Consider the following 26,814-nt stretch of genomic DNA (forward strand, 5'->3'; position numbering starts at 1 on the left):
GAATCAAGGATAGTGAGACTTCATCTCACATACTTTGGGCATGTTATCAGGAGGGACCAGTCCCTGAAGAAGGACATTATGCTTGGTAGAGTAGAGGGTCAGAGAAAAAGAGGAAGACCCTCAACAAGATGGACTGACACAGTGGCTGCAACAATGGGCTCAATCATAACGATCATGAGGATGGTGCAGGACCGGGCAGTACTGCATTCTGTTGTACATAGGGTCGCTATAAGTTGGAAGCGACTCGACAGCACCTAACAACAACATTTTTGTAAAGATGCAAGGGAGAGGAGAGGGAAGATTGCTAGCAAATGCTTTTGCCCATTTGAAAATTGCATGCAACTGTACTTGCCTTTAACTAGATACATTAATGACCTACAGCAAGTACCTGATTAAAGATAACATACTGGTAAGGAAGTGGAACTGCATAGATATACTTCTAGCCCCTTCCCAACTGAGATCTTATGATCTTTGAGACAGCAAAAGCCAGGAGTCTCACTAAGAAGTACAAATGGCTCTGAGATTAAAATGAGGAAAGAAAAGAAGAAACAAGAAAGCTGGCCAAGAAAATAAAAATAGAGAGAATATGAAACTTAACAAAACAGTTCTAAATTTTACCTTGAAGAACAAACATGCAAAACACAGCCAGGAGGTTTTCTGAAAAGAGTGCAAAAAGGAAGAACTTGACTAAACAAATATAAAAATGAATACTAACATGGCAATAATTAAAACAATAAAGCACTGGTCTTAGATCAGAGAGAACACGGGAACATAATAAAGTGTCAAATGTTGTTAGGTGCCGTTGAGTTGGTTCCAATTCATAGCAACCCTATGTACAATAGAACGAAGCACTGCCCCAGTCTTGTACCATCCTCACAATCATTATTATGCTTGAGCCCATTGTTGCAGCCACCAACCAAAAAATTATGTGAGAATTTGGTATATTATAACGTCACACATTAAATCAGAATTTTCAATTTGGAAAAAAAAATTATGCTAGATCACTACTTGTGGCCCTTATGAGCATATCTGCCAGAGTCAAAATCTCTTAAGAAAACTACCAGCACATTTTCCTGCATAAAAATGATAAATGGTCATACTTCAGAAAAAATTAAGACATATTAAAAACTTAAAAAATATATACTTGAAACATATATAATGAAAGAGGAGTTAATATACTCAGTATATAACAGGTAGAGGAGCCCTGATGGTGCAGTGGTTAAGTGCTCAGCTGCTAACCAAAAGGTCGGTGGTTCGAACCCACCCAACGGCTCCAAGGGAGAAAAGGCTCACAATCTACTCCCGTAAAGATTATAGCCTAGGAAACCCTATAAGGTAGTTCTACTCTGTCCTACAGGGTTGTTATGAGTTGAAATCAACCCAATGGTACACAACATCAACATAACAAGCAGTTTTGAATCAATAAGAAATAAATGAACAGTATAACTTGAAAAAGATCTCAAACAAGCAAATCACACACACACAAATAGACAAAAAATATATGAAAGTAAAGCTATGAGGAAAGTTCAACATCACTAGTCATAAAAGAAATGAAAATTAACCTATAACCATTAGGTAAGTTATATTAACTAGGACTCAGAGGATGCCGTTAGAAATCAATTTTAGTTCACCCATGCTACTGCTTATCCGAACCAACTCTGTGAGGCTGGCTTTTTTAGTTTTCTCATCACTCTCAGATTAAAAAAAAAAAAAAAAAATATGTGTACTACTGTTTCATGAGAAACTATTTGTTTTGTAAACCTTCAGCTGAAGTAAAAAAAAAAAAAAAAAAGTTGTATTGTCACTTCTAGTCATTGAAAACATTCTCATTTCAATAACCAAAATGTCCATGTTATGGACTGAATTGTGTTCCCCAAAAATATGTGTTGTAAATCTCTATACCTTTGAGGCCTAAGAAGCCATGGTATTTTCAGTTACCTCATATGCATGCGAAAACTGGACAATGAATAAGGAAGACGGAAGAAGAATTGATGCCTTTGAATTATGGTGTTGGCAAAGAATATTGAATACACCATGGATTGTCAGAAGAACGAACAAATCTGTCTTGGAAGACGTATAGCCAGAATACTTCTCAGAAGCAAGGATGGTCAGACTTTGTCACACGTACTTTGGATGTGTTGTCAGGAGGGACCAGTCCCTGGAGAAGGACATCATGCTTAGCAGAAGGTCATCAAAAAAGAGGAAGACCATCAACAAGATAAACTGACACAGTGACTACAACAATGGGTTCAAACACAGCACAGATTGTGAGGATGGAGCAGGACCCAGCACCTAACAACAACAACATATCTGTGGTTATAATCTCATTTGAGAATGAGTTTTCTTTGTTATGTTAACGAGCCCATATCAGTGTAGGGTGTGTTTTAAGCCAATCACCTTTGAGATATAAAAGGAGCTGATTAGGACAGAGGAACAAGCAGAAACGGGAGAAAACAGGCATCATGCCACATGAAGATCACCAAGGAGCCAAAGAATAAGTACCTTCCCCCAGAGCTGACGAGAGAGAAAGCCTTCCCCTAGATCTGGTGCCCTGAATTTGGACTTCTAGCCTCTTAAACTGTGAGAAAATAAATTTGTTAAAGCCATCAACTTGCGGTATTTCTGTTATAGCAGCACTAGGTAACTAAGACAGTGCTGTACTAGGTAATAGTCAAAACCCTGCGTTCCATTTAAAGGTAAAGCCGCTTCCCTCCCCAGCTCAGTCCTGCTTCAGGTAGACAGATGGTAGTGAAAACAAAACGGTAGGGAGGGGTTGTCTCTATTCCCTCACTTTTCACTTTTACCAGCCGAGTAAGATCTTTCCTGCCCCTGATCTTTCACCTCCATTTCTGACCCCTTGGGAATGACTGACTAGCACCCAACAGTAGTTTCCTCGAACCAGGTATAATTTCTCTCATGAGTGTTTTGAGGATTCTTCAGAGAACCCCCTCCCCCCCCCACACACACACACCCTACCCTAACTGCCGGGAACTTCTCATTCCCAGTTCCCTTGGTGCAGGCGAATGAGCTCTGCTTAACGGCTGGCTGGTTACATACTGCTCTTCCCTCAGACACTGAACATCCATCATTACACCTCCTCAAAGGAGTTCTCTTGGATGGATATAAAAGAAAGATGTTCCATGCTGATTTATTACATTATGATTAGAATCTGACAAGCAAGAACCACCCATTCATTAAAATAGATAGCAAGTGCACACACATGCACGCACACGCACACGTAAACATACATATAGTCCTGCATCACTTAATGTCCATATGTTCTGTGAAACAGGATACAATGTAATTAGGACATTGTGGGAATATGCCTAAATTGCTAGCAATAAGCATTCACTGACTTCCACCTTCATGTTGTTTAATAACCTTTTGTTTCACTTCTAAATTGGTACTCTCCTTTGCCTCTTGCTGCTGCAAATTTCTCAATGGAAATTTCAAACCTCCGCTTCCCTCAAATGTTCCATGACTCTCTTCCACTTTTCAGAGTAAGTAGAAACCATGAAACCAATAATTGCATAAATATCCTCTAGTTACAGTGAAAGAGATTAATTCCTCCTGCTGTAAGCCAGTTTCTTCACCTATACTCTAAATCCCAACTTCTCTCATCTACTCAGGGGTAATTTACACTATAAAGGAGAGACTAGAAAATAGCAGATGCCAAGCCATGCATGGACACTATGTCAGTAAATGTAACAGACAATATATTTTCATATTGCTTTCCCTTTCAGCAGCATTTGAAAATGCATACCTGAAAAAAAAAATCATGAATCGCCACCTATCATTCTGACTTCTCAGGCTTTTACATATGTGACTACCTCTATTTACTCTGTTCTGGGACCACAGACCTATATGTGGTCTGACGTTGCCCTAATAGGCGATATGTGGCGCACGACTCTACATTAAGCAGTCCTGGGGGCACAACGGTTAAATACTCAGCTGCTAACCAAAGTCAACAGTTCGAACACACCAGCAGCTCCTTGGAGAAAAGGCCTGGAGATCTGCTCCCATAAAGATTTCATCACCCACCCATTGCTTTGTAAATCTTTACAGAAGTAGACTGTCACAGCTTTCTCCCTCAGAGTGGCTGGTGGATTCGAACTGCTGATCTTTCAGTTAGCAGCAGAGTGCTTAACCACTGTGCCACCAGGGCTCCTTCCCATAAAGATTACAGCCTAGGAAACCCCATAGGGCAGTTCTACTCTCTTATATTGGGTCGCTATGGGTCAGAATGGACTCAACAGCACATAATAACAATACACACACACACGTATATATTACTTCAATGCCCAGTTCATATCCATTTTTGTTATCTAATTTCCACTGATACTTTCCTCAGTCCCCTAAAATGGGTATGTGACTGTGTATCCCATTTTCCCTGCCTTTGTTCCACTGAGTTCAAAGTCATTAACTTACTGGATACACCATGAGATGAGCAAGGTTTTCCATGTTTTTGTTGTTGTTAGCTAGCATTCCTACTCATGGCAACCCCATGTGTGCAGAGTAAACAGATCCCCAGGCCCCCAGCAGACCTTCCGAGGAGCCTCTGGGTGGGTTTGAGCTGCCAACCGTTGAGCTAGCAGTTGAGAGCTTAACCATTTGTCCCACTCAACTTAAAGTTTTACACAGATGCCTTCAGGTCAATAATCAGACCTAGAAAGAGGCCACAGGTTTCTGTTATCTCTTGATTTTTAAATAAAGATGAAAACTGCAGTGGCTAGATAATGTTGATACAGACAGAAAAAATTATAAGTTGTAGTGGACATGGGTCTTCGGACATCTGCCTTTGATAACACAGAAATGATGCCTTGTACCTATATGCTACTTTTTCCACTTTTAAAGTGCTAACAAAGCACTGATTCTCAAGCTTCATTAGGCATTAGAATCACCTGTGGAGCTGGTACAACAATTGAAATTCCTGAACCCCACCTCCAGAGATTCTGACCCAGTAGGTAAGGGTTGGCTGAGATATTTACATTTTTAACAAGGGCCTCAGTAGAGTGTGATGCAGGTGGTTTGAAGACAAACTTCTGGGAGATTTTAGCAAAGCCTTTCAGAGCAAAAGAAAGAATATTAAAGTTCCTATCCCTACTTTGGAAACCCTGGTGGCATACTGGTTAAGAGCTATGGCTGCTAACCAAAAGGTTGGCAAGTTCAAATTCACCAGGTACTCCTTGGACACTCTATAGGGCAGTTCTTCTCTGTCCTGCAGGGTCACTATGAGTCAGAATCTACTCTACGGCACTGGGTTTTTTTTTTTTAATCCCTACTTTAAGGAGCCTTGGTGGCACAGTGGTTAAGCATTCAGCCGCTAACCAAAAAGGTCAGCAGTTCAAACCCACTAGCTGCTCTGCCAGGATACAGATGTGGCAGTCTGCTTCCATAAAGATTTACAGCCTTTGAACTGGTCCTATGGAAGCAGTTCTACCCTGCCCTACAGGGTCACTATGAGTGAGTCGGACTGCAGCAGGATCCCTACTTTGCATCATACTAGCATGTGGCAAATCATTTAATCACTGAGCCTCAGTTTCCTACAAATAACTACCACTGAAATATCAGATGAGAAGTGTAAATAAAGAGCTGTGAGAAACTGAAGGAGGGGAAAAATCATTGTCAATATGGGGTTGGTCAGGGAAGCCTTTAGATCCCGCCTTCCATTTTTCACAGCCCTTTAGTTACACTTCTCTTCTGATATTTCAAGAGCAGCTATCTGGATTCTCATTAGTGTCTCTACATAAATGTTAAGTTCCTGAAGAATACGGTCACTGTTTTGTTCATCTTTGTATTCTCCATTGTACCTAACACAACTCATTGCAAAGAATAAACATTATTATAGTTACTGTTAAATGTAGAACTGCAAGTTTACTTCTTAGTTCTTTCTGTTAAAATAAACAATGAGGTGAAAGTTTGAGGGCACCAAAAAACTTAGAGATGAATCAAAGGCTCATTCTATTGCCCCTTTATTCTTCACGGAAAGCAATTTTACACAATGTTCAGCTTGATGTTTTTAAACACCTGAGGACATTTAAATCTCCCATCGTGGGACGACTCAAAACTCAAAGAGGGGGAGTTATTGACCGTTTTTGAGACTGCTGTTGGGACAGAAATAACTGGCTGTGATAAAGTCCATTAACTCTTTTGAGGTGGATTCAGCATGCAGATAATCAAGAATTGTGCAAAATTGTGGCCAGAGAGTTCTCCCACTAACTTTGCAAACATTACCATGTTTTATTTGTTGCAATCTGTGAAATTAATCTTGGGAGAGAGGCCACACAGATTTAGTATGATTTATGTATAATAGACATCAGTCTCAATTTGCTAATCCCATTTGCGTCCTAGAAGCATGGGGAAAAAATTAGGTCTATAAAAAGGATTTGCCCATCATTCTCCCAGAATAACTATACATTATATCATTTTAACTTGATAACAATTTATGATATCCATTCACTGGGGTCTCTAGAGTCACAGACCTGAGTTCAAATTCTGACTGTGCTGTTTTCCTGCTGGGTGACCCTGAGAAAGTTAAATCCTTTGAGCCCTGGGATCGACTTCTGCAAAATGGGTATAATGGCTTAGTTATCCCATGGATTTGTTCAGAGGAATAAATGCAATGATGAGGTACTCAATGTCTGGCACATTGCATGCGTCCCGTAAGCGGTAAGCGGAGGACGAATCAGTGGTTCTTTCGTGTCTTTGAAGGGCACCCTAGTGAAGGAGGGTAAGGCAGTGAACACAAAGAGACTTACTACGCGATTCCTAGGCTTTTTCAACACGGTTCTCCGCTGAGAAAACGCCCCACGGTGCTGCCCTCATCTAGGGACAGACCCCAGATGGAATGGAGAATCCCAAAACGTTGTGCACATCCGGTGGTTGACCTGCAGACACCAGCGCCGGAACCCAACCTCCGCGGCTCAGGTTTCCTCCACTTCCGTCGGCGCCCTCTGCGGATGAGCGGGCGTGGATACAACTTCCGGCCGGACTGAGAGGTGCTGGGAGGTGATAACGGTGAAAGTCTAGTGTGTGGTTCCCTTGGTCGGCGTGGCGGTATCTCCATTGTCACCGTGGGAAGTCTGACGCCCCCGGACGCGCGTGAGCATGTGGAGGCAGCTGGCTCGCGCCAGTGCGCCACTCCTGCGGGTGCCCTTGTCGGGTGAGAACTCCCCTTCATCCATAGAGAAAACTACACTCCTTTTTCTCCGCACCCCCCAATCTTATGCTTCCTATACCCAAAGAAGGCTCTGTGTATGGTTGCTGAAGCCCTCCTTAGAGGGTTTCGCCTTCCCGACGCCATCCCTACACAGGGATTCGTGCGAAGGGATCACAGCCGCGTATGGAGTCGACGTCCGGAGACCCAGCAGGTCTCTTTGGGGACCTCGGCCTGTGAGCCCATTTAGTGGAACCTGCGTTCCACCTTTTAAAATACTTCCGTCAGGATTTACTACCTTTGTCACAGATTGTACTAGGACCCGGTCTTGATCCTTTCATGTTTAACTTCATTTGTCTTTATAGGTTCTTGGGCGGCCTCGCCCGCCAGTGCCGGCCTAAAGACGCTGCTCCCAGTGCCAACTTATGAAGGTGAGAGCGTGTCTGTCATTTTCATGTTAGTAAGTCTTTTTTCTGATGGAACCCAGCACAGAGTAGATGAAGATATGTTGTTAGGTGCCGTCAAGTTGGTTCTGACTCGTAGCGACCCTATGTACAACTGAACGAAGCACTGCCCAGTCCTGCACCATCCTCACAATCCTTTTTATGCTTGAGCCTATTGTTGCAGCCACTGTGTCCGTCCATCTCGTTGAGGGTCTTCCTCTTTTTCGCTCACCCTCTACTTTACCAGGCATAAGGTCCTTCTCCAGGGACTGATCCCTCCTGATAACACGTCCAAAGTATGTGAGATGTAATCTCACCATCCTTGCTTCTAAGGAGCATTCTGGTTGTACTTCTTCCAAGACAGATTTGTTTGTTCTTTTAGAAGTTTATGGTATATTCAGTATTTGCCAACATCACAATTCAAAGATACCAGTTTTTCTTTGGTCTTCCTTATTCATGTCCAGCTTTCACGTGCATATGAGGCAATTAAACACCATGCCTTGAGTCAGGCACATCTTAGTCTTCAAGGCAACATCTTTGCTTTTCAGTACTTTAAAGAGGTCTTTTGCAGATTTGCTCAAGGCAGTGCATCTTTTGATTTCTTGATTGCTGCTTCCATGGGAGTTGATTGTGGATCCAAGTAAAATGAAATCCTTGACAACCTCAGTCTTCTCCGTTTATCATGATGTTGCTTATTGGTCCAGTTGTGAGGTTCTTGTTTTATGTTGAGGCGTAATCCATACTGAAGTCTGTGGTCTTTGATCTTCATCAGTAAGTGCTTCAAGCCCTCTTCACTGTTAGGAAGCAAGGTTGTGAAGGGAAGACAACAGGAGTGCTCTTGGGCTTCCTGTCCCCATTCACTAATTCAGTAAATGTTTATTGGGGGCATACTACGTGCCAACCAGGGTTCTAAGCACTAGGGATAAAGAAAAGGGGCAGGGGAGATCCCTGCTCTTATGAAGGAAATATCTAGTGGAATATTTCCCTTAGGGCCTACCACTGGTGCAGGGGACATGTTCAACCCTCACCTGGGGCCATTTGGCCTCAAATTTGGATTTTTAATGTTCTCTCTGAGGTTACATATATAGAGTCATTTAAAAATATGTGAAAAGCATTAATTTGTTAAATATAAACATTTAAGGTACGTAACTATTTTGTAAATCTGATTTTTTTTTTTTTTTTTAATACTCTGAACCTCAAAAAGAAAAAAGGAAAAAGGCCTAGATCTCTGAGGGCCTTATCTTCTACACGTAGTTGTTAAACTATGCTGTGCCCTATAAGTATGTACACTCATGTGTCGCCTGACATCCACAGTACATTGTTGGAGATAGGATGTTATGTGATTTGGAAATTGTGCGAACGAGCTTCTTGCCTTAGCAGTGATTGTCAGCATGCTGAGAGGGGTTCACTTTTATTTTGGTCCTCAAGCCGCGTCATTAACAATTTCTCCATACCTGATACAGGTCCCTTGCACATTTTCATTAGCTTTGTAGCTTTCAGTGGAGCTGATCCTTTAACAGCCTAGAGAAAATTTCTGTTTTTGAGGATCTTCATGCTTGTCAAGTGTGACATGACTAAATCGTGAGCCATAGCATTCACTGATTTTCCACCTTCGTGTTATTTAATAATCTTTTATTTCACTTCCAATTCTCCTTTGCTTCTTGCTGCTGCTATCACTGGCACTGGTTTTGCTGCGTTTGGGAGCCATGATGCACTTCACAGTAATATTTCCAAAAGAAAGTTAAACAGATAATGCCACAGCACTCGAGACGCGCAGACCATGGACATATACGCAGTTGAACGTTGCCCAAACAGAATTATGTGGCACGTGACCATATTGACTTGTTAAAGTATTACTGTACTAAATTACCTAGTCACTTCATATAAAAGCTGAGGGGGAGTTTTATCTCATTTTATTTTAAACATTCCTTCTCTTTTATATTTGACTCCATTATAGAGCCATGTTTGTTTTACCACAGACATGTTTAAAATGACTTACAAGTTAACATTTTTTTTCTGAATTGTCCAGTAAAGATCATAGTTTATGAAGATACAGCATGTCTGGCCTGCAGTTGGGCCCGTCCACCCTCAGCCAGCACAGTGTTGCACATTGCAGGAGCTGGGCAGGTCACGGCATGAAAGGTCCGATTATATTAAGGGAAGAGCACTGATCAGAGGATTCCTGGGGTGTGAATTTCCCAACGAGAAAGTGGCAGTGCTGGAGAACGTAAATATTTTCACGTACAGTATACTTCTTTTTTCCCTTCAATATGCCCATTAACGTCCATTAACTTTTTTTAAAAAGGTGTTTTATTCTCTAGGTTTCAATCTATAGTCTCTAGGCCTCTTATTCTTATAAAACAGAGATAAAAATACTATATCTAATGTTCTGTGACCTGGGTGATAGTTACATGGATGTGTTCATATATTCATCTCGTGATAATTCACTGAGCTATACATTTTTTATTTGGCTCTTGGATGTGTTAAACTTTAATAAAAGTTCAAAACTTTAAAAAAAAAAAAAAAAAGGCCCTAAGAAAATACCAAGGCTGTAAAATTGTTTTCAGGGTTAAATGAGATGATGTATGTAAAGCATTTAGCTCAATGTCTAGCACACAGTAAACATTCACACGCCCCTTAAAAAAAAAAAAAAAAAAGCAAGCTAGTGCTATTCTCTTGACAGTGTCTTATACACTATACTTTCCCAAAAGTTGGGCATGCAGTAGACATTTAATCAATCATTTTAGTTTGCTGTCTTCAAAGAAACGTTATTTGCATTAACCACTGTCAGAGCCAAAAGATTCCAATGTCAGTAAAAGCATCCACAAAGTAATAGGCCTGCCTTTGGAATTATCATTCAGTGGTAACTTCCTTTTAGGACTTTCACTCAATTGTTACCTTTTTAGGAATAAAGTAGATCTTTTGAGATGTGTACTTTTATTTATTCTTGGTTATCTGTGCTCCTTTTAGATGTTTCCATCCCTGAGAAACCTAAGCTTAGATTTGTTGAAAGGGCACCACTTGTGCCGAAAGTAAAAAGAGAACGTAAAAACCTGAGTGACATACGGGGACCCTCCACGGAAGCCACTGAGTTCACAGAAGGCAATTTTGCAATCTTGGTGAGTTCAGCAACAGGCAGCTACAAAATGGAAGCCAAGGATTAATGAAATCTTAACTCCTTGAGTTAATTCTTTTCTCCATAGTTTTTGTTAGACCTGCCACCAGTTGCTTTTTAAACTGATGTGCACAGGCTGCTGGGTACCCAGAAACATTTGTGTTATATATATTTTATGTAGAATGAAAGTGATGTAAAAGCAGAAGGACCTACCCAATTTGCCAATAATCAGACCATCAGATCTTTTCAGATCTCTGATTAAAATATCCATGACTTAGGATATGGGATAGCTGTTTCTTTACTTACTGCATAGCTTCCTTGAAGACTGCATACCAGTAGCTAAATAAATGGATGTGGACTAGAGTTTATGCTCCACCAGGCAGGCAGAGTGGTGTTCTAAAATCCTCTTCCCACTGCCTGCATGACCAGCTCCTACCCACCTCAGAACCTCAGGCCCACTCTTCTCATCCTCACTCTGTTCCAGCCACACTGGCTTTTACTCAAACTCACCAAGTCCTCTGCTGTATCGGCGTCTTCACATAAACTGTTCCTCTGCCAGGAACATCTCTGTTTTTTCTCTTGGCTGGTCCTCCTCATCATTCTGGCCTCAGCTTTAAATATCTTCTCAAAGAGGCTTTCCCTGGCCATCCATTGAAGTGGGTCCACCCTTGTTCTTCTCTATGACCGTATCCTAGCTCTTTCTCCATAGTATTTATTAGAACTTAATATTTTTATTTTTATGTGTATTATTGAAGCCACAGTTATTACAAAAGAAGAGGCATTAGATCCCGTAAGAGATATCTAAGCTCCTGTGTATTTTTCTCATTTACTTTTAGGCACTGGGTGGTGGCTACCTCCATTGGGGTCATTTTGAAATGATGCGCCTGACAATCAACCGCTCTATGGACCCCAAGAACATGTTTGCTATATGGCGAGTACCAGCTCCCTTTAAGCCCATCACCCGCAAGGGTGTGGGGCAGCGCATGGGGGGAGGCAAAGGTGCCATTGATCACTACGTCACACCCGTAAAGGCTGGCCGTCTCATAGTAGAGATGGGTGGGCGCTGTGAATTCAAAGAGGTACAAGGTTTCCTCAACCAGGTTGCCCGCAGATTGCCCTTTGCGGCAAAGGCTGTGAGCCGCGAGACTCTGGAGAAGATGCAGAAAGATCAAGAGGAGCGAGAACGTAACAACCAAAACCCCTGGACCTTTGAACGCATAGCCACTGCCAACATGCTGGGGATACGGAAAGTACTGAGTCCATATGACCTGGCCCAGAAGGGGCGATACTGGGGCAAGTTCTACATGCCTGAGCGAGTGTAGTGAGTGTGGAAAATAAATGTATGTAGGCTATCAAGAGAGAAGGAATCATCTGCATTTTTATTCCCATCAGCTCACCCTTCAAGGTTTGTGTGGCCCTTAAACATCATAATTAAGGAGCAGTATATGAGTAGATGACTTTTGAAAATGTGTATTATCTACTGAATTTTTTTTTTTAAGTATACATATTTATAATAAAGTCTGAGCTTCATGTCAGGAAATAACTTCTCACTGGTCACTCTTTATCCTTTAAGTGGTTAAGAAACAGGCCTCATTGGCTGTTAGGGGCTCTGGTTCTCCTGAGTGTAAGATGCATGTTTTCAGGGCTAAAGCAAATGTTTGCATCCCTACCTCTGATGCAAGTCAGACTTGAGGTCTGTACTACATTTTATGTGTACACCCTTCACAAGCTGGTTTCTATGGGAGTTTACTAGTTACAAACAAACTCAGTAATGTTTTTGGACTAGGAAAGAAAAAACAACAGTTCATCAGTTAATTGACTCAACAAATATTTATTGATGCCCAGCTACCCATCACAGTCTTGGAGGGAAGGATGTTGGACAATATGGCAAGGAGTATACTCTCACCTTTTAACAAAAGGAACCAATAAAAACGAGTTGGAATTGTGTGGCCTTTCCTTGGTCTGAAGTCCACTGCCGATAGTATTTGACTCTATCTTTGTGTCTCTGCAGGATCTAGTACTATCATGTGCCAGAAAGCACTCAAATTATTGCTAGATGAACGAGGACCCGTGTGATTCAAACCCCATGGTTCCAACTCCCCGTTTGCCTTTAACAAGATTAATCTATTTTTCAGAGCTGGCCAGTAGTAGTCTTCTATCCCCTATTCAGATTAAGGAAATACAACTTGATAGAAATACCAGACCATTTGCTTTTTAATATCCCTTATCCCTCTCTTTCACTTTCTTCTAAGATCTCCAGCAAAAAAAAAAAAAAATTTATTTTCAAAGGTACAAATTTAAACAGTCCTCGAGGTAGACACTGATTTTTAATCTATTTTAGCGAACTTCTGGTAATGTAACTAATCACTGAGTCACTTGTGTTAGAACTCATATTCATGTAGCTAGTTTTAAAGTTGAACACACTTGAACCTTGAACTGGGGACAGTGTTTGGAACAGTTTCTTGTACGCACTGTTGGCCAACAAAAAGTCAGTTGCAGCTACCAACATGAATCCGGTAAGAAGGGACGTAAGCAATAACCTCATTTCACCTTCTTTGTCACCTAATATCTTAATCTGTTTTCTTTTATGGTTCATAATCTGATCTGCTTTATAGAGTGTGGTACTGATGACTTTTTGCCATTTCAATCAGCATAAATCTTTTGGGTCCGTTTTTGTTACTGAACTCAACAATCCCGCGGCCTGTCTTCACAGAATGAGAGGCTTTGATAGTAGACTTCCACCATCACCACCCATGGAAAAAGCACATTAAAGTACATGTTGTGATAAATGAGGCGACCTGTTGTAGCATTTTTGCATTAGTGAGTCAGCCTATTCCCAGTCAGCTTTATAAAACCTCTGACACTAAAACCATCTTCCCAGAGATGCCTGAAAGGGTTAAGAGTCAAATCCAAGGACTCTTTCATGGGCAGAATTAAGAGTTTAATTACAAATAATTAAGTCAACAAATATTTACTGACCACCTGTAAGTGGCAGGCACTGTGCTAAGCACTGGAGACACAGCAGAGAGCAAGACAGGCTTGGTGCCCGTCCTTAGATCATCTTCACTTAAGGACTACTATCAGACCCTGCAGAAGAAACTAGATGTAGGGTTGATAAGAGGTGAGGCCTAGAAGAGCAGAAGTAACAAATGCCCTGATCTTGTTGATCAACTTAGAACAGTTCAAATAAGATCCTGATGTATTGGGTGTTCTACAGTATGTGCCTCTTCACAGCCATACCCTCAGGCAGACTCTTAAGTATCATTTCCTAAACAGGTACTCATGCCTTCTCTACCCTACAGTCCCTTTAAACCATCCATCCCACCAGCTTTATATTACTGGGCTCCATGTTCCTTCGCCCTTGCCCCCACCCAGTTCTATATTTTCCTAAGTCTGTTCTCCCTTTGCATAACTTTTCATAGTTGATCGACACCCTGTGTCACGAAAGGTTTCATAATGGAAAGGGGAGTCACTGTTGAGTCTGCAGTGGAGAAGTGATGGCACCACAGAGATGGAAGAAGGATTACAAATGCCAGTCGAGGATCCATCTGTCGGGGCTGAGGAAGATAATAGAAGAATCTATTATCTTAAAAATCACAGGTTGCATAGCATGGTGTTTGAGGCCAGGTCACCAAGTCCCTCTTTTACAGGGGTAAGAAACTAAAGAGGCTGCATTAACTTGTCCTAACCTTGTAAAGGATGCAGTCATTTGGGTTTACTGTATGGTCCTCTTTCTAAGAGTTCAGGGTGCTTCTAATGCAAGAACTATTTCTCCTTTTGCCATTCCCAGATACCAAGGCCCAAATTTTGCAGTAGGACATCGACATCCTTGGCCTGTACAAAGCATTCTGCTAGCAGACCTGGTAATGGGACAGACTGCCATCTTTTGTCTCCGTCTACTTGCTACCAACTCATTCTTCACTCGTTTTTCTCTGAAATATCCTTTCCTTAACTTTCTCCAACCTTTATCCCAGCACCTATTCCCACCAGACACCCTAGGACATGAGAGTTTCAAATAAGTAATAGTGGGCTCAACCCTCCCCATTGATGGCTCACCTTTTTCAGGCAAATATGCCCCCAATGGTAGAAGCTAAGATGATCACAAGGATAACACAGCAGATCATGATCATGATCTTCTTCTGCTCATCCAGACAAGGAAAGAAAAAGCACGTGAGAAACAACATCACTGCGCAAATCAGAGTTCCAAAAGAAGGGAAACAAAAGGTGGATCTGGACAAGGAAGAGGATATGAAGGACAAGGGAACACAAGGAGGAAAGAGGAGATGGATCTGGCTACTAAAACCCAGAATGTTAACGGGAATGTTACCTCCAGATGAGAGACTGAGAAGGTAGATCAGCAGGACCCTCAGAGAATGTTAAGTATGTCGTCTGTCTTCCCAGGTACCATAACAACAGATCCCTCCCATTTCCCTCTAGAGCCAAAGACCCTTAGGGAATGAACTGAATTCGAGGGGAGCACCTCAAATCTGAAACTCAAATAACATCACATTGCATTCTCTGAGAGTTATGACCATTTTCAAAGATTAGACAACTTTTAACCTGTCCGGTCCAGTACATGGTTAAAAAAATTTGAATCCCCATCCAAAATCACACATGGAGGCATCCAAACACTACGTATTTTGCAGGGAGATAGAGCCAGAACTGTTTCATGATCAACATAAAGTCATTTATTTTTAAATTAGAAATAAAATAATCAAGTTTACATTTTTTTAAAAAAAATACAAACAAAATCTTTCACATGTTGTATTCCAAAACATAAGCCCTGGGCCTTGATCTCAGAGGAGAGCAAAGGCCTGTGATTAGAGTTGGTCCTTGTTGCTAGAGCCAATCCCCTGTCTGACATCATAGCCATGAGCAAGAAGGGCAGTCCCTCAGCTCTGTCTGAATACTGGGTGATGACTGGAAATTAAGTAGATCTTGCAAAGGAGGCTAATGGGCAGTGCCTGGATTAGGATGCTCACCATATCCTAGAAAGCCATTAAAGTCAAAGCTGAAATATACCTGATACTCAAAATCAGGGAGACTGCTAGAGACCAGCAGGGAATCTAAGGGGCTTACCACTGGGTCAGCAGAGTCACCAGAAAATTCCCAAGGCTGTTGCTTCCTCCACAGTATGAATTAGGGGAGGCAAAGAACCTGTCAAGCTCATTAGCCTGGTAGCAGGAACAGCTAGTTAGCAGTCTTTGGTCTCCCCTAGCTGACTCAGCCCTGGAGACAGGACATCCCATAAATCACTTGGATGATACCAAATTGCTGTGGGATGTTCTCAGGGCAAGGTGGGGAGAGGTGTCAAAACACATCACACCTTCTGTCTGCTAAGCAGAACAACTTAACGGGGATCAATTAAGTCCTTGTCCCAAAGATTTATGATTCTTCTAGTACTCATTCAGGAAATAGGTTTCTTGATGACGTGGGAAGATTGAATTTCTACTGTGGTTCATTTGCAGGTAAGCAAATATCCCTTACCTTATTTTTAGCCTAGCTCAGGGTTATTTTTTTGAGGTCATAATATCCTCCACTTCCAGTTTCCCACTTTCTGAGGGACACATGCATATATAAGGACATCTGTCTCACCCACACACGATTATAAAAATACATCTGGAACACATGAAATGAGTGACTGAATGCTTGCACCAGTCTGACGAAACATTCCCAGAGCCTGAGATGCAAGCACCTTGCCGTGGCCCAATTTTAAGTCCCTGGTTATTTTTGGCCTCAAGGCAATGGCTTCACAAAGCATTGCTCTTAACAGTGAACAGCCTGTTTCCAAGCCTCAGACATGGAAACAAATATCCCACGCCCTCAGCCTTTGCAGATGGTAACCTCAGATGACTGAATCATCCTGGTCCCTCCTTGAGTAAACATGAGAACACAATATAGGCAGAGTTTGAAGTTGGCCCCCAAGCTGAACATACAAAGAGTTTAAGACTGAATCTCAAGTCAGCTTCTCAGACCAACATGACATCTGTCAGACCCTCATGTTTTCAGGACATAGGGACAACAAACTGTGAGGATTGATGCCCTGCCAGGCAGAAGACTCAGTTCGAAGCCTTACGATTGCCAAAAACTTGGAAGAATCCCTTGTTAAAGATACTCCCCTAAAAATACATATGTATTACAATTTCTAGGAGAACGCTCCATGAGGTAGAAAATAACAGCACCTTAGAAGGATTTCCAAGGTGCAATGCCTAATTTGACACCAGAGGGAGGAAAGAGAAGCTGGGTTGGTCCACACAGTCCAGGAGAGAAGGTACTTCAGAGCTGGTGGGGCAGGAGAAGGTTTTGGGAACTCAGGGTTGCCATCAGGCAGATTAGATTCCTCCAGGGCTATATTGTTGGCTGGATCAGGTCCAAGGATGGTTACAAGGAAACAAAGGAATGGGTCCCACTCGCTCTCAGGAAGGCCATTCAAACTCCAATCCCATCTGAAGACAAGGGAGGCCACCCCAGGTTGGAGTAAAATCAGGTTCTAAGAGAGGCAGGGAAAGAAGGAGCTGATCAGTGTACGCGATGACATGGAATAACAGCAGGAAGAATCAGCCACAAACCCAGAAGGTGGAGAGGTAAGATCAGAAATAACTGGGAAAAAGAGAACAATGGAAACTCAACACTAAACCTGAAACATCCAGTAGATATACCCAAGACAGGACCTGGAATTACATCCCACTGGACAGGGAACAAAAAGCCCTATGTTAGATGCTGTCAGATCGATTCCAACTCATGGCAACTCCATGTGTTGGAGCAGAACTGCTTCGTAGGGTTTTCTTGGCTGTAATCTTAATGGAAGGAGATCACCAGGCCTTTTCTCCCAAAGTACCACTGTGTGGGTTCAAACCACCAATCTTTAGGTTTGCAGTTGAACGCAAACTGTGCCACCTAGCAAGCTTAAAAGCCCTATAATGAGAGAGAAAAAATAGGACAAATCTCTGAGTTGTTTATCAGCCTTCACGCAGGCTGTTGTATGCCCTGGAGGGACTTGTCAGTGGAGAGGCACAATCTTTGCAGGGACAACAGCAGCACCTCTCTTGAATGTAAGCTTCAGAAGCTTTCTGGTACTTGAACCTTCTCCACGACTCCCTCCCTTCTCTTGGAAGGTAGAAGGGCACAGTGAAAAGCAGTCAGTTCATACTAGCTATGTGTCCAAGAAGCTTGGACAAGGTTCTTAACCTTTTTGAGCTTCAAAGAGTTTCCTCATCTGTAAAATAGGGACAGTGACATCTACCATACAGCAGTAGCTGGCACACAACTGGAATTATAAATGTAGGTTGTCTTCTTTCCCTCCTCTTTAGAGGCCTCTCTCAGGTCACTTGGGGTGAGGGGGGTGGCATCCAGACTTATGTAACAATCAGTCTTTATTAGGAAATACAGAATAAACTATGGTAAACAACTCAACAGCTGCTCTGCAACTTAGCATCTTAGAGACGGGAGTTAATCAACTATATATACAAATTGATCTCATCTTAAAAATTATATATATTATATATAAATTATAGCATATAAATTTATATAAATAGGTCTCATCTTGAAAAATTATTCATTTACATTCTGAATTCCTTTAGTTAGGAATGGTAAGAGGCACTATGAGCTTGTAAGACATATTTCATCTAAGGATATGGAATGATAATAATTATACTATTTTTTTTTAATGTTCTTGCCAATAAAATAAATAGAACAAATCTTGAACTTTATAAGGGGAAAAAACAAAAAACCAAGGACTAGACTCCAAATACCAGATTCCCAAGTACTTTCATGCAAAAAAAACAAAAACAATGAATTGCCTACAAGAGGGGGATCACCTCACTGCTGCTGCTCTCTCAAGATGCTGGATGTTTAGTGCTGTAATAGCCTGCCTTTCAGACCTTCTAGTCACATGCAGGGAGGAGGAAGGAAGGAGAAGAGGCACACTGAAGCAAAAAGTATCAGCCCTAGGTACCAACGTGGCAGTCTGTATCAAGTCTTAAAAATGTTTATATCCATTACCTCAGTCATCCCACTGCTATGATTTATAACACAGGAAAAAATATAAACACAGAAAAATATCATATAAGGTTAATCACTGTTACTTATAGCAAAATAATAACCCTCAAAAAAATTGTAAAAATGTTAAATAATTGAGAGTATATCCACAATCTCAGGTGTTTAGAATTAGATTTACAAAGAGATTTTAGTGATGTAGAATGATGCTTATGATTTTGTAACTGGATACAAAATTATTAATACAGTCTGAACTATGTAAAACTGTGCTCGCGTGTGTGAACATGCTAAAAGGTCAATAGCAATAATATTAACAGTTAATTCCTTTCATGTTTTTCTGTATACTACAAGCTTTTTTAACAACACATACCATGTTTTATTCAGAAAAAAAGTATTTTAAAATGTCACCAAAGTTTTAACAATCTCAATAACTAGATCATTTTTGTCATATTACTGCTGTACACGTGAAGCCCTAGCTCTAGCTTTTATACCAAATTTTTAAAGAACTAGCCTAAATTTTAAAATCACTATCCTCTAAGGTCTTCTAGACTTTGTAGACAATGATAAATGGCTACCTTGTTTTACAAAGAGAAGCCAAGATGTAGTAGAGTACTCTCCTGGGTCCACTATTAGCTGTGTGAAGTTGGCCCCGTTACTTAACGTCTCTTTAAGCCTGAGTTTCACTTGTAAAATAGGGATAATAACAGTACCTGTCTCATAAAGGTGTTGTGAGAATTCCAGTGATACAATGTATATACAGTGTTTACTACACTGTCTAGGACAACTCAAACACTGAAAAATGTTAGCCACTATTATCACTCAAGATCTAACCAGTTAACCATAAATAATCTCACAGTGCCAAATCCCAATTCAAAGCTTAATTTACATTGAAAAGGACACAGAAAGCAAAAAGCAATATCCACGAAAGCCTAGTCAGAATCCAGAAGACAGACCCCAACTCCAAGACACAGACTGTACCCAACTAAGGAACCATGCTTCCTGGATAAGGAGTCAGAAAGCAAGGTGCTCAGGTATGTCAGGGGAGGTGGTAAACACATCATAAGACCAAGGGCAGGGACAGAATCCATAGGATAGGAACAAACAGCAGGCCTGACCCACTTCTACAGCCAGAACCCAAGAAAAGGATTTTAAGGCAATGAAAGAATCCACAGGCTGCTGAAGGTTTTAGAAAGCTCAGTATGTCCAAGGGCAATCATAAGGAGAAAGAAGTGAAATGTGAAATCCCAGGCCAATTTCCTCAAGAGAGAACCAATCCAGAGAGGCCCCAAGAACCATCCATTTACTTACATTTCAGTGCAGCAGCCTCACGGGCCACCCTTATTTCAGCCCAACGGAAAGTCCAATAATCAACGCTAAAATGCCCAGCAACACAACCACTACCACAATGATAATTATCAATTTCTGGAGAGAGGAATAAGAGAAACAAAAACATCATTATTACAAACAACCAAAAAAAAAAAAAAAGTATCCAAAAACCCAGCCCATCCTTTCCTCTAGAAAGCATCTTAATGATCCAAATAAGGAGGCTTCATCTCTACATAAAGACATCCTCATGAGGATATTTTACATTTCTTAAATCCTTTGCTAGCAATGCCAGCAGATGGGAGTAGGCAGTTTCTACTCGGCTCCCAATGAAGTCTTATACACGCTGACACTTAGACTTAGAGGAACTATCATGGGGTGTCTAAGCAGCAACCAGCCAAGATACAAAATGACTAATTTTTCCCTTTCAAGAGGGAGTCCAAAGACATTGCTGATATAGTCCTACATTCACATGTCTCTCCACCTCCTTCCTAAAGTAGACTCTGACCTGTCAGACCCAGCATGTTGTCTGGGGACCAGAATGCAGGGTTATGGTCCTGTTCTGAACCAGCCTGGATTCACCATATAAAATAACTTCCTAGCTCCCTAATCTCTGCATAAGCAACAGGTAAAGTTGGAAGCAAAACAAAGAACCGAAAGCAAAAATATCAGAGCCCGAGAGGAATAGTCAAAGAATAGTCCAAAAAGCAGAAGCAGCCAGAGCTGAGGACCCACAGTGAATAAGTGGAGAAGCTCACCAGTCCTTAAGCAGCAGGGGTACCAGAAAGCTGAGCAAGATGGTGTGGTGGAAAGAGCATGATTGGGATCTGAATTTGAATCCCAGCTCCTATACTTACTAGGTGGACTAAAGCCAACTACTTAGCCTCTGACCTCAACTGTTCCATGTATAAAGTAGAAAAAATAGGTGCTTCATAAGATATAATATTTACATAGCAATTAGCACAGTGCTGGTTACAAGAAGAGAAAAAGACAGAAAGGCTAGGACTAGTGGAAGACAATGAAGAGAAAGTTTCTGAAGAGCAAAAGAGTCAAGTATAACATCTGAAAGCTTCATGAACCATGTCCAGGAGAAGATTAGTAGTAACACCTAAGCAATGAGTCAGTCCTACAGAACAGCCTTCCTGGTGTGGGTTCTTGGGTTGCAAGCATGTGAGCCAGATCCATGCAAGGCACACCTGGGAAGGAAGGGCAGCTAGTCTCTGGGAAAGGCTGACGCTGGGGTTTGGATGAGGCCGGGGCAGAGAGGGAAGGCATGGGCTCCAGGGCATGGACAGGGAGGGAGCAGAGAGAGGATGGGCCAAGCAAGGCCAGCCAAGATGAAGGCGCTCACCCTCCGGGCTTCACTTTGATACTTGACAGCCTTTTTGGTATCTGCCACAGCCCGCTCCACGAAGCCCACTGACTGGTCCATGTTGTTCTCAATACGGTCAATCATGGCTCCCTTTCCCCAGATGAAAGAAGTGGCAGCAGCAGAAAACAGAGATGCAGGGAGACAAACAGCGAGAAATGGCGAGCAGAATGGACTCTCTTCTCAAAAGGTGGGGTAGAGTCTCACCTTGCGGGCCTGACTCTGGTATTTCACCGCTTTTTTAGTCTCATCCCGGGCCTTCTCCACATGGTCCACTGTGTGCATGACGTTCAACTCTATGTTATCTAACATCTCACCCTGCAAAGAACAGATACGGGTCACACTCAACAGAACTCACGCCAGAACGGTCTTAGCTGATGTGGGGAAGGGATTCTCTTTCTTATAACCTTCAGTGCCAAGAGGAGCACCCAGATACCTGGAAGGATAGTCTACCAGAAGCATCCCCATAGGGCACACTAACACTTCTATGGGATTACCAGCAGTCCCCAGTCCCTGATGGTGATCCCCATTCCAGAAACATTCACTGAATTCTTCTCTGTGACAAGCCCTGCACTGGACACCTGGAGCATGCTGTCCAGATGTCTGGTAATGCATATGTATATTGAGAGATCCCTGCCCACACCTTTTTTACTTAAGCACATGAGGAGGAACCAAAATAAGAATACCTCATATTCTTAGGGCATCACTAGGATACTGGCCTCTTCCTGGCCAACCAGACATGGATCAAGGTCATTCAGCCCTGAACTGATTCTGTTCACTACTGCCTGGCACATAGTCCCAAAAACTAGTTGCCATCAAGTTGATTCTGACTTATGGCGACCCCATGTGTGCAGAGCAGAACTGCTCCGTAGGGTTTTCAAGGCTGTGACCTTTCAAAAACAGATCGACAGGCCTTCTGAGGAGCCTCCAAACCTCCAACCTTCCAGTAGTCAAGCGCTTTACCGTTTGCACCACCCAGGGACTCCTGGAACATAGTGGGGGCTCACAATATCTGAGGTTGGGAACATCTGCTTTCTCTAAGAGACATCCCCAGGCCACAGAAGTTGGGTTACCCAAGCCATTTATTTGGTTATTATCTTCCCCTTTAAACAGTGGTCTCTTCATATGATTCCCAACTATTTCCCAGCTTTTACTTCAGATAGGGAAGTCTGGTCACTCCTTCAGCTAATTCCTGGGCATTCTGGAATGGGAATCCCCCCTACCTACCTAGATTTTCCTCAACCCAACCCCACCACTTTGTGGCAGTCTGTAAACAGAGAAAGGCACTTACCCACCATCACCTGAATCTCAAGCCAGTTCCTCGGCAAGGCAGTGTGGGGGAAAAAGAAGAGTGGGGATAGAGGGACTTGTTCTCAAAGGCCAGAGGGGTTGGGGCACAGCACCTGGGCCCTGAGCAGGGAACTGATACAACAACCAGTCAAGCAGAGCTCGGGCCTCAATGAGGTCTTGTGGTCTAAGGAATCCCATTCAGTTTTCAACCCTATTCAGGTGGCCGAGCAATTGCAAATTCACGGTATTAGTGACCCAACACCACTGAACCTCTGGCATATCTAACTGTATCATCTGACTATGTGAAACTCACACCATATGCAGGCCATCTAGAATCACAGCCCCGCACAAGTATGCCTGAGGACAAGCTGGCAAACTAAGCACCATGTGTGTCTAGAGTTGTTTCTGTAAATATTAATCTGCTATTCCTGGAATCATTCATTTTGTTGCCTACTCGTGTTCCTTAGCAAAAGTATAAAAAGGTTTAGAAAAACACAGAAAGGAGGAAAAAACAGAAATGTAACAAAAGGAAAACCTCTGTTAAATCCAAGTTTTCACTGGGAACTTGGAAAAAGATTACCTGTCTTTTCGATGTCAGCAATAAAATAGTTCATTGTTTTAAGGCATCATCATTCAGAACCATATCTCTAATGAAAAGGACAGAGGTCCTGAGTCCACAGGGAACTAGGAACTTGACAGAGCATATCAGACCCCACACTAACGAGCAATGGCTATGAAGCCAAAGTGCCAGGCAAGGCTGAGATCCCCCAAAGGGTCAGCATTCAGTAAGGGTGCACACCTCTCGCTGGAATGCTGGGATTCACTTACCCCATTATGCAAATCTCCATTAATGCTCCCAATCCACACCTGTTACCAGTATTCTCAGTTCTCAGTTCTCCTCCTCCTGGCTGTTCTCAGGAGAACCTGAGCTCGCCTCGCCTCCCTCCCAACACTGGGAGTCACTGCTGGTTACCTGATTCTCCACCAGCATGGCGATGTCCATAAACATGTCGTGAAGCTCCTTGATGCTGCTCTCCAGCCTCACAATGTCCTTGTGCCGTCCCTCGATCTCACTGAGGGCTTGCCTGGAAATCTGGGAGTCGATGATCTGCCACAGGCCACACACAGACCGTCAGCCACCTTGCACTAAAGGCCGTGCCAGTGCCACAGCCCTCACTCACACACCCCTGAAGAGCTTCTCCATGACAGGGTCTTCCATCTAGCCCCCAAATCACTCACCCCAGAAGTGAAGATGGCAGGGTTTCCACTTTCCAACATCTCCTCCAGCTCCTCATCTGTTGTCTTTTTGCCGGCTTTATCACAAAAAAAAGTAGAGTGTCAAATGTAAGATCAAAGCACACCATTTCAGAAGTTCCTTAGAAGTTAGAAATATGGTGATTGGTGTGATGTATTCCCTTATCTGGCCTTTGCCATTGGTGTTCTGAAAAATAACCTTAGGCAATTTCCTAAGTAATTAAGGCATACTGAGTACATCTGAGCATTTGTTAGGCGCTGGTCTGGCGAGGAAGCCCACCTGGTAACTGATAATGAGCCCGTGGACTGACTGATAAAAGCCCTGGAACGTGGGGGCTCAAAGGGAGAGCTTTTCTGCTCCAAGAACTGTCTGGGTGGTGAAAGGAGAGACATGCTCTCCTTGGGAAAATGGAAGCTCGTCTTCTGGGACCCTTCCAGACTGTGACCATGTACCTCCTCCTGATGCTGATATTCCTTTACTCCTAAGTTGTATCCTTCACCCTAATAAACCACATGACCATAAGTGTAGTCCATGAGCTCTGCAAGACGTTACAGCAAATTATCAAACCTAGCAGAGAAAGGGGGGTGGGTTGGGGAGGCTGGCGTCAGAGATAATGGGTAAGTGGGAAGTAGAGATGGGACTAATCTCCACATCTTGGGGACTGGACTGCTGGTCAGAGAAGGTGACTTCACTATAAGGACCATGGTCTATGTAACACTCCCCAATAGCCTCCTAACACTTCCTCTGATTTCTCCCCTAATCTAATCCATATTAATCTAATCCACATTAGCAACAATTATCCTCCTAAAGCACACATCTGACTGCATTACTTCCCAGCTCAGAAGGTTTACTAGTCCCGTTCACTACGCCACAGAGCCTGAGGTCCTTAGGATGATGTGCCAGTTCCTACATGGGCCCCCCTGCCCTCGATCCATCTTAACCTTACACTGTTGCTCCCAAACACAAGCTTTTCCCAGGCCCTGGACAACCTGCCACTCCACACATCTGCTTTTCCCTGATGAGGTGTTTGTTCATAGTTTTCTCCCACTTGGAGCACATTCCACCCTGCCAGGCCCTGCCTCCCACTTTACTAAATTCCTCAAGGGTGTGGCTTTATTCATTTCTTTATTTCTCATAGCAACTCTCACTGCACCTTTTATTTCATAAATGTTCTTTGCTGTCAAACAGACATAAAAAAGGATTTAATGGGGTGGTCCACAGGAGAGCAATAATTTTAACAAATGTTTCCCCTTAACATATCAGGAAATGTCGCATCCCAAAGGAATAAAATTACTTAGACCTGATAAGCTTTGTGCCAACTTTCAGCCTAAGACACAGCATCAGGATATACCGATGCTCTAGTCTGTCTCGGGCTTGGGCACAAAATATCACGCAGAAGCCACACAAGGTTGCTTTCTGTTCTCCCGATCTCACAGCTTGGGATGGACAACCACATGGCACGAACAAGTGGAGGGGCACCCGCCAGACGTCAATCACATACTAATTTCGAGTTGTCGCTGGATTCTCCCTTTGCTGCGTTCTCGGAAGTCCACCTGAGCCTCATTGTATTTGGTCATCACCTCCACAAACTTCCGGGAGAGGACAGAGTGCTGTGGGAACAATGTACAGTGTAAGCCCATAAGGGAGGCGAATGTCCTTAACTGCTGTAGAACCCTTGCTTGGCTACCACATAGCCTACTCTCTGGCAGCACTGGACTTGAAATCAAAAGACCAGGTATGAGACTCAATTTTTTGGTTTCCTAGCTTTGCTCCATTGAGAGTCTGCTGACCTTTCCAAAGCATACTTTCAGTATTTGTTTACCTGCCCTGCTGCCCTCACACCATACCTGTAACAACAAAGGAAATAATCTCTGATCTACAGCCCTGCATCCATATGGTCTGTGAGCGTTCTGCTGGCACCTCCCTTGGCTTGCTTTCTAAAACTGCTGCCAGACTCCCTTCCCACATAATACCTGCCAAAGATCCTTCAGTTCTTAACCTAACTGATCTCCTCAACCTTTCTAGCTCATGCCTAGATGCATTCTTTCAACAGCCATAAGATTGCCCTAGAGGCCTAAGTTCAAATCTTCAATATTTTTTATTCCTTGCCTACTTCTCAGCACCCAACCCTGCTGATTTCTCCTTTGCAAAAATCACCAATATTCACACTTTTTCTAATCTCTTTACCACCATGCAAATTCAGACCAAAATCATTGCAAAAACCAAACTAGGGACCTACCTGACTCTTGACTCTTCCCCATTCGGATCTAGTTTTCAAAAGGCTGCCAGATTATCTTCCAATAATACTACAGCCTGAAGTGAATGCCTATAGGCTATTCAATCATATCCAAATTCTCTAGGCTGGTATTCAAAGACCTCTAAAGAGGTGGCACTACATTAGCTACCAAAAAAATCAACTCCCATTATCCCAAAACAAACTTTTTCCCCTGACAGACTGGTCTCTTCATTGTCTGCCCTGCTCCGCTAACCACCGCCACGGCCACCAGCATGCACACGCACCCCAAACCTGCTCTCATGCCTCTAAGAAAAGGGAAACTCTCCAAGCCTGTCCGTGTAGGTACTCTTGCCACTTAAAAGGCCCAGCCTCCTCTGACTACCCACAATTCTCCCTGAGATCTTTTAATACTGAAAGCACCACGCATTTGATTATATGTCTTCGTACACTGTTCTCCTACTCGGTCTTGTGTAGTAAGTCCCTTACATCACTTGAATGTCATATCAATTCATTATGGATGAGGACTGTATCTTTGATGACCCTGAAGTACCTAGCTCCAAGCTGCACACCTGATGACTTAAAATCTTTAGAGAGAGAAAACTTTAATTTCCTCATCTGTAAAACATGGCAGG

The 26,814-nt window shown here is 42.7% G+C and overlaps 2 protein-coding genes across 2 annotated transcripts in view; one reads left to right on the plus strand and one right to left on the minus strand.

Annotated features, from left to right (window-relative positions):
- Positions 1-6,903: 6,903 nt before the first annotated feature.
- MRPL16 (mitochondrial ribosomal protein L16) lies at positions 6,904-12,254 on the plus strand. Its single transcript, XM_004389290.2, has 4 exons — positions 6,904-7,162; positions 7,522-7,587; positions 10,570-10,718; positions 11,551-12,254. Exons 1-4 carry the CDS (start codon positions 7,108-7,110, stop codon positions 12,034-12,036), a joined length of 756 nt encoding a protein of 251 aa, XP_004389347.1. The 5' UTR covers positions 6,904-7,107; the 3' UTR covers positions 12,037-12,254.
- A 2,201-nt stretch (positions 12,255-14,455) lies between these two features.
- The window catches only part of STX3 (syntaxin 3), a 49,806-nt gene continuing 37,447 nt past the window's right edge, over positions 14,456-26,814 (minus strand). The window contains exons 5-10 of the mRNA XM_023743204.1: positions 25,448-25,657; positions 23,931-24,004; positions 23,665-23,799; positions 21,609-21,719; positions 20,018-20,131; positions 14,456-17,204 (exon numbers count right to left, since the gene is read on the minus strand). Coding sequence (XP_023598972.1) covers positions 20,048-20,131; positions 21,609-21,719; positions 23,665-23,799; positions 23,931-24,004; positions 25,448-25,657 — 614 coding nt within the window. The 3' untranslated portion in view covers positions 14,456-17,204; positions 20,018-20,047. The remainder of the gene's footprint in view (positions 17,205-20,017; positions 20,132-21,608; positions 21,720-23,664; positions 23,800-23,930; positions 24,005-25,447; positions 25,658-26,814) is intronic.

The sequence above is a fragment of the Trichechus manatus genome, unplaced genomic scaffold (assembly GCF_000243295.1).
Source record: "Trichechus manatus latirostris isolate Lorelei unplaced genomic scaffold, TriManLat1.0 scaffold00240, whole genome shotgun sequence".
In the NCBI taxonomy this organism is placed as follows: Eukaryota; Metazoa; Chordata; class Mammalia; order Sirenia; family Trichechidae; genus Trichechus; species Trichechus manatus.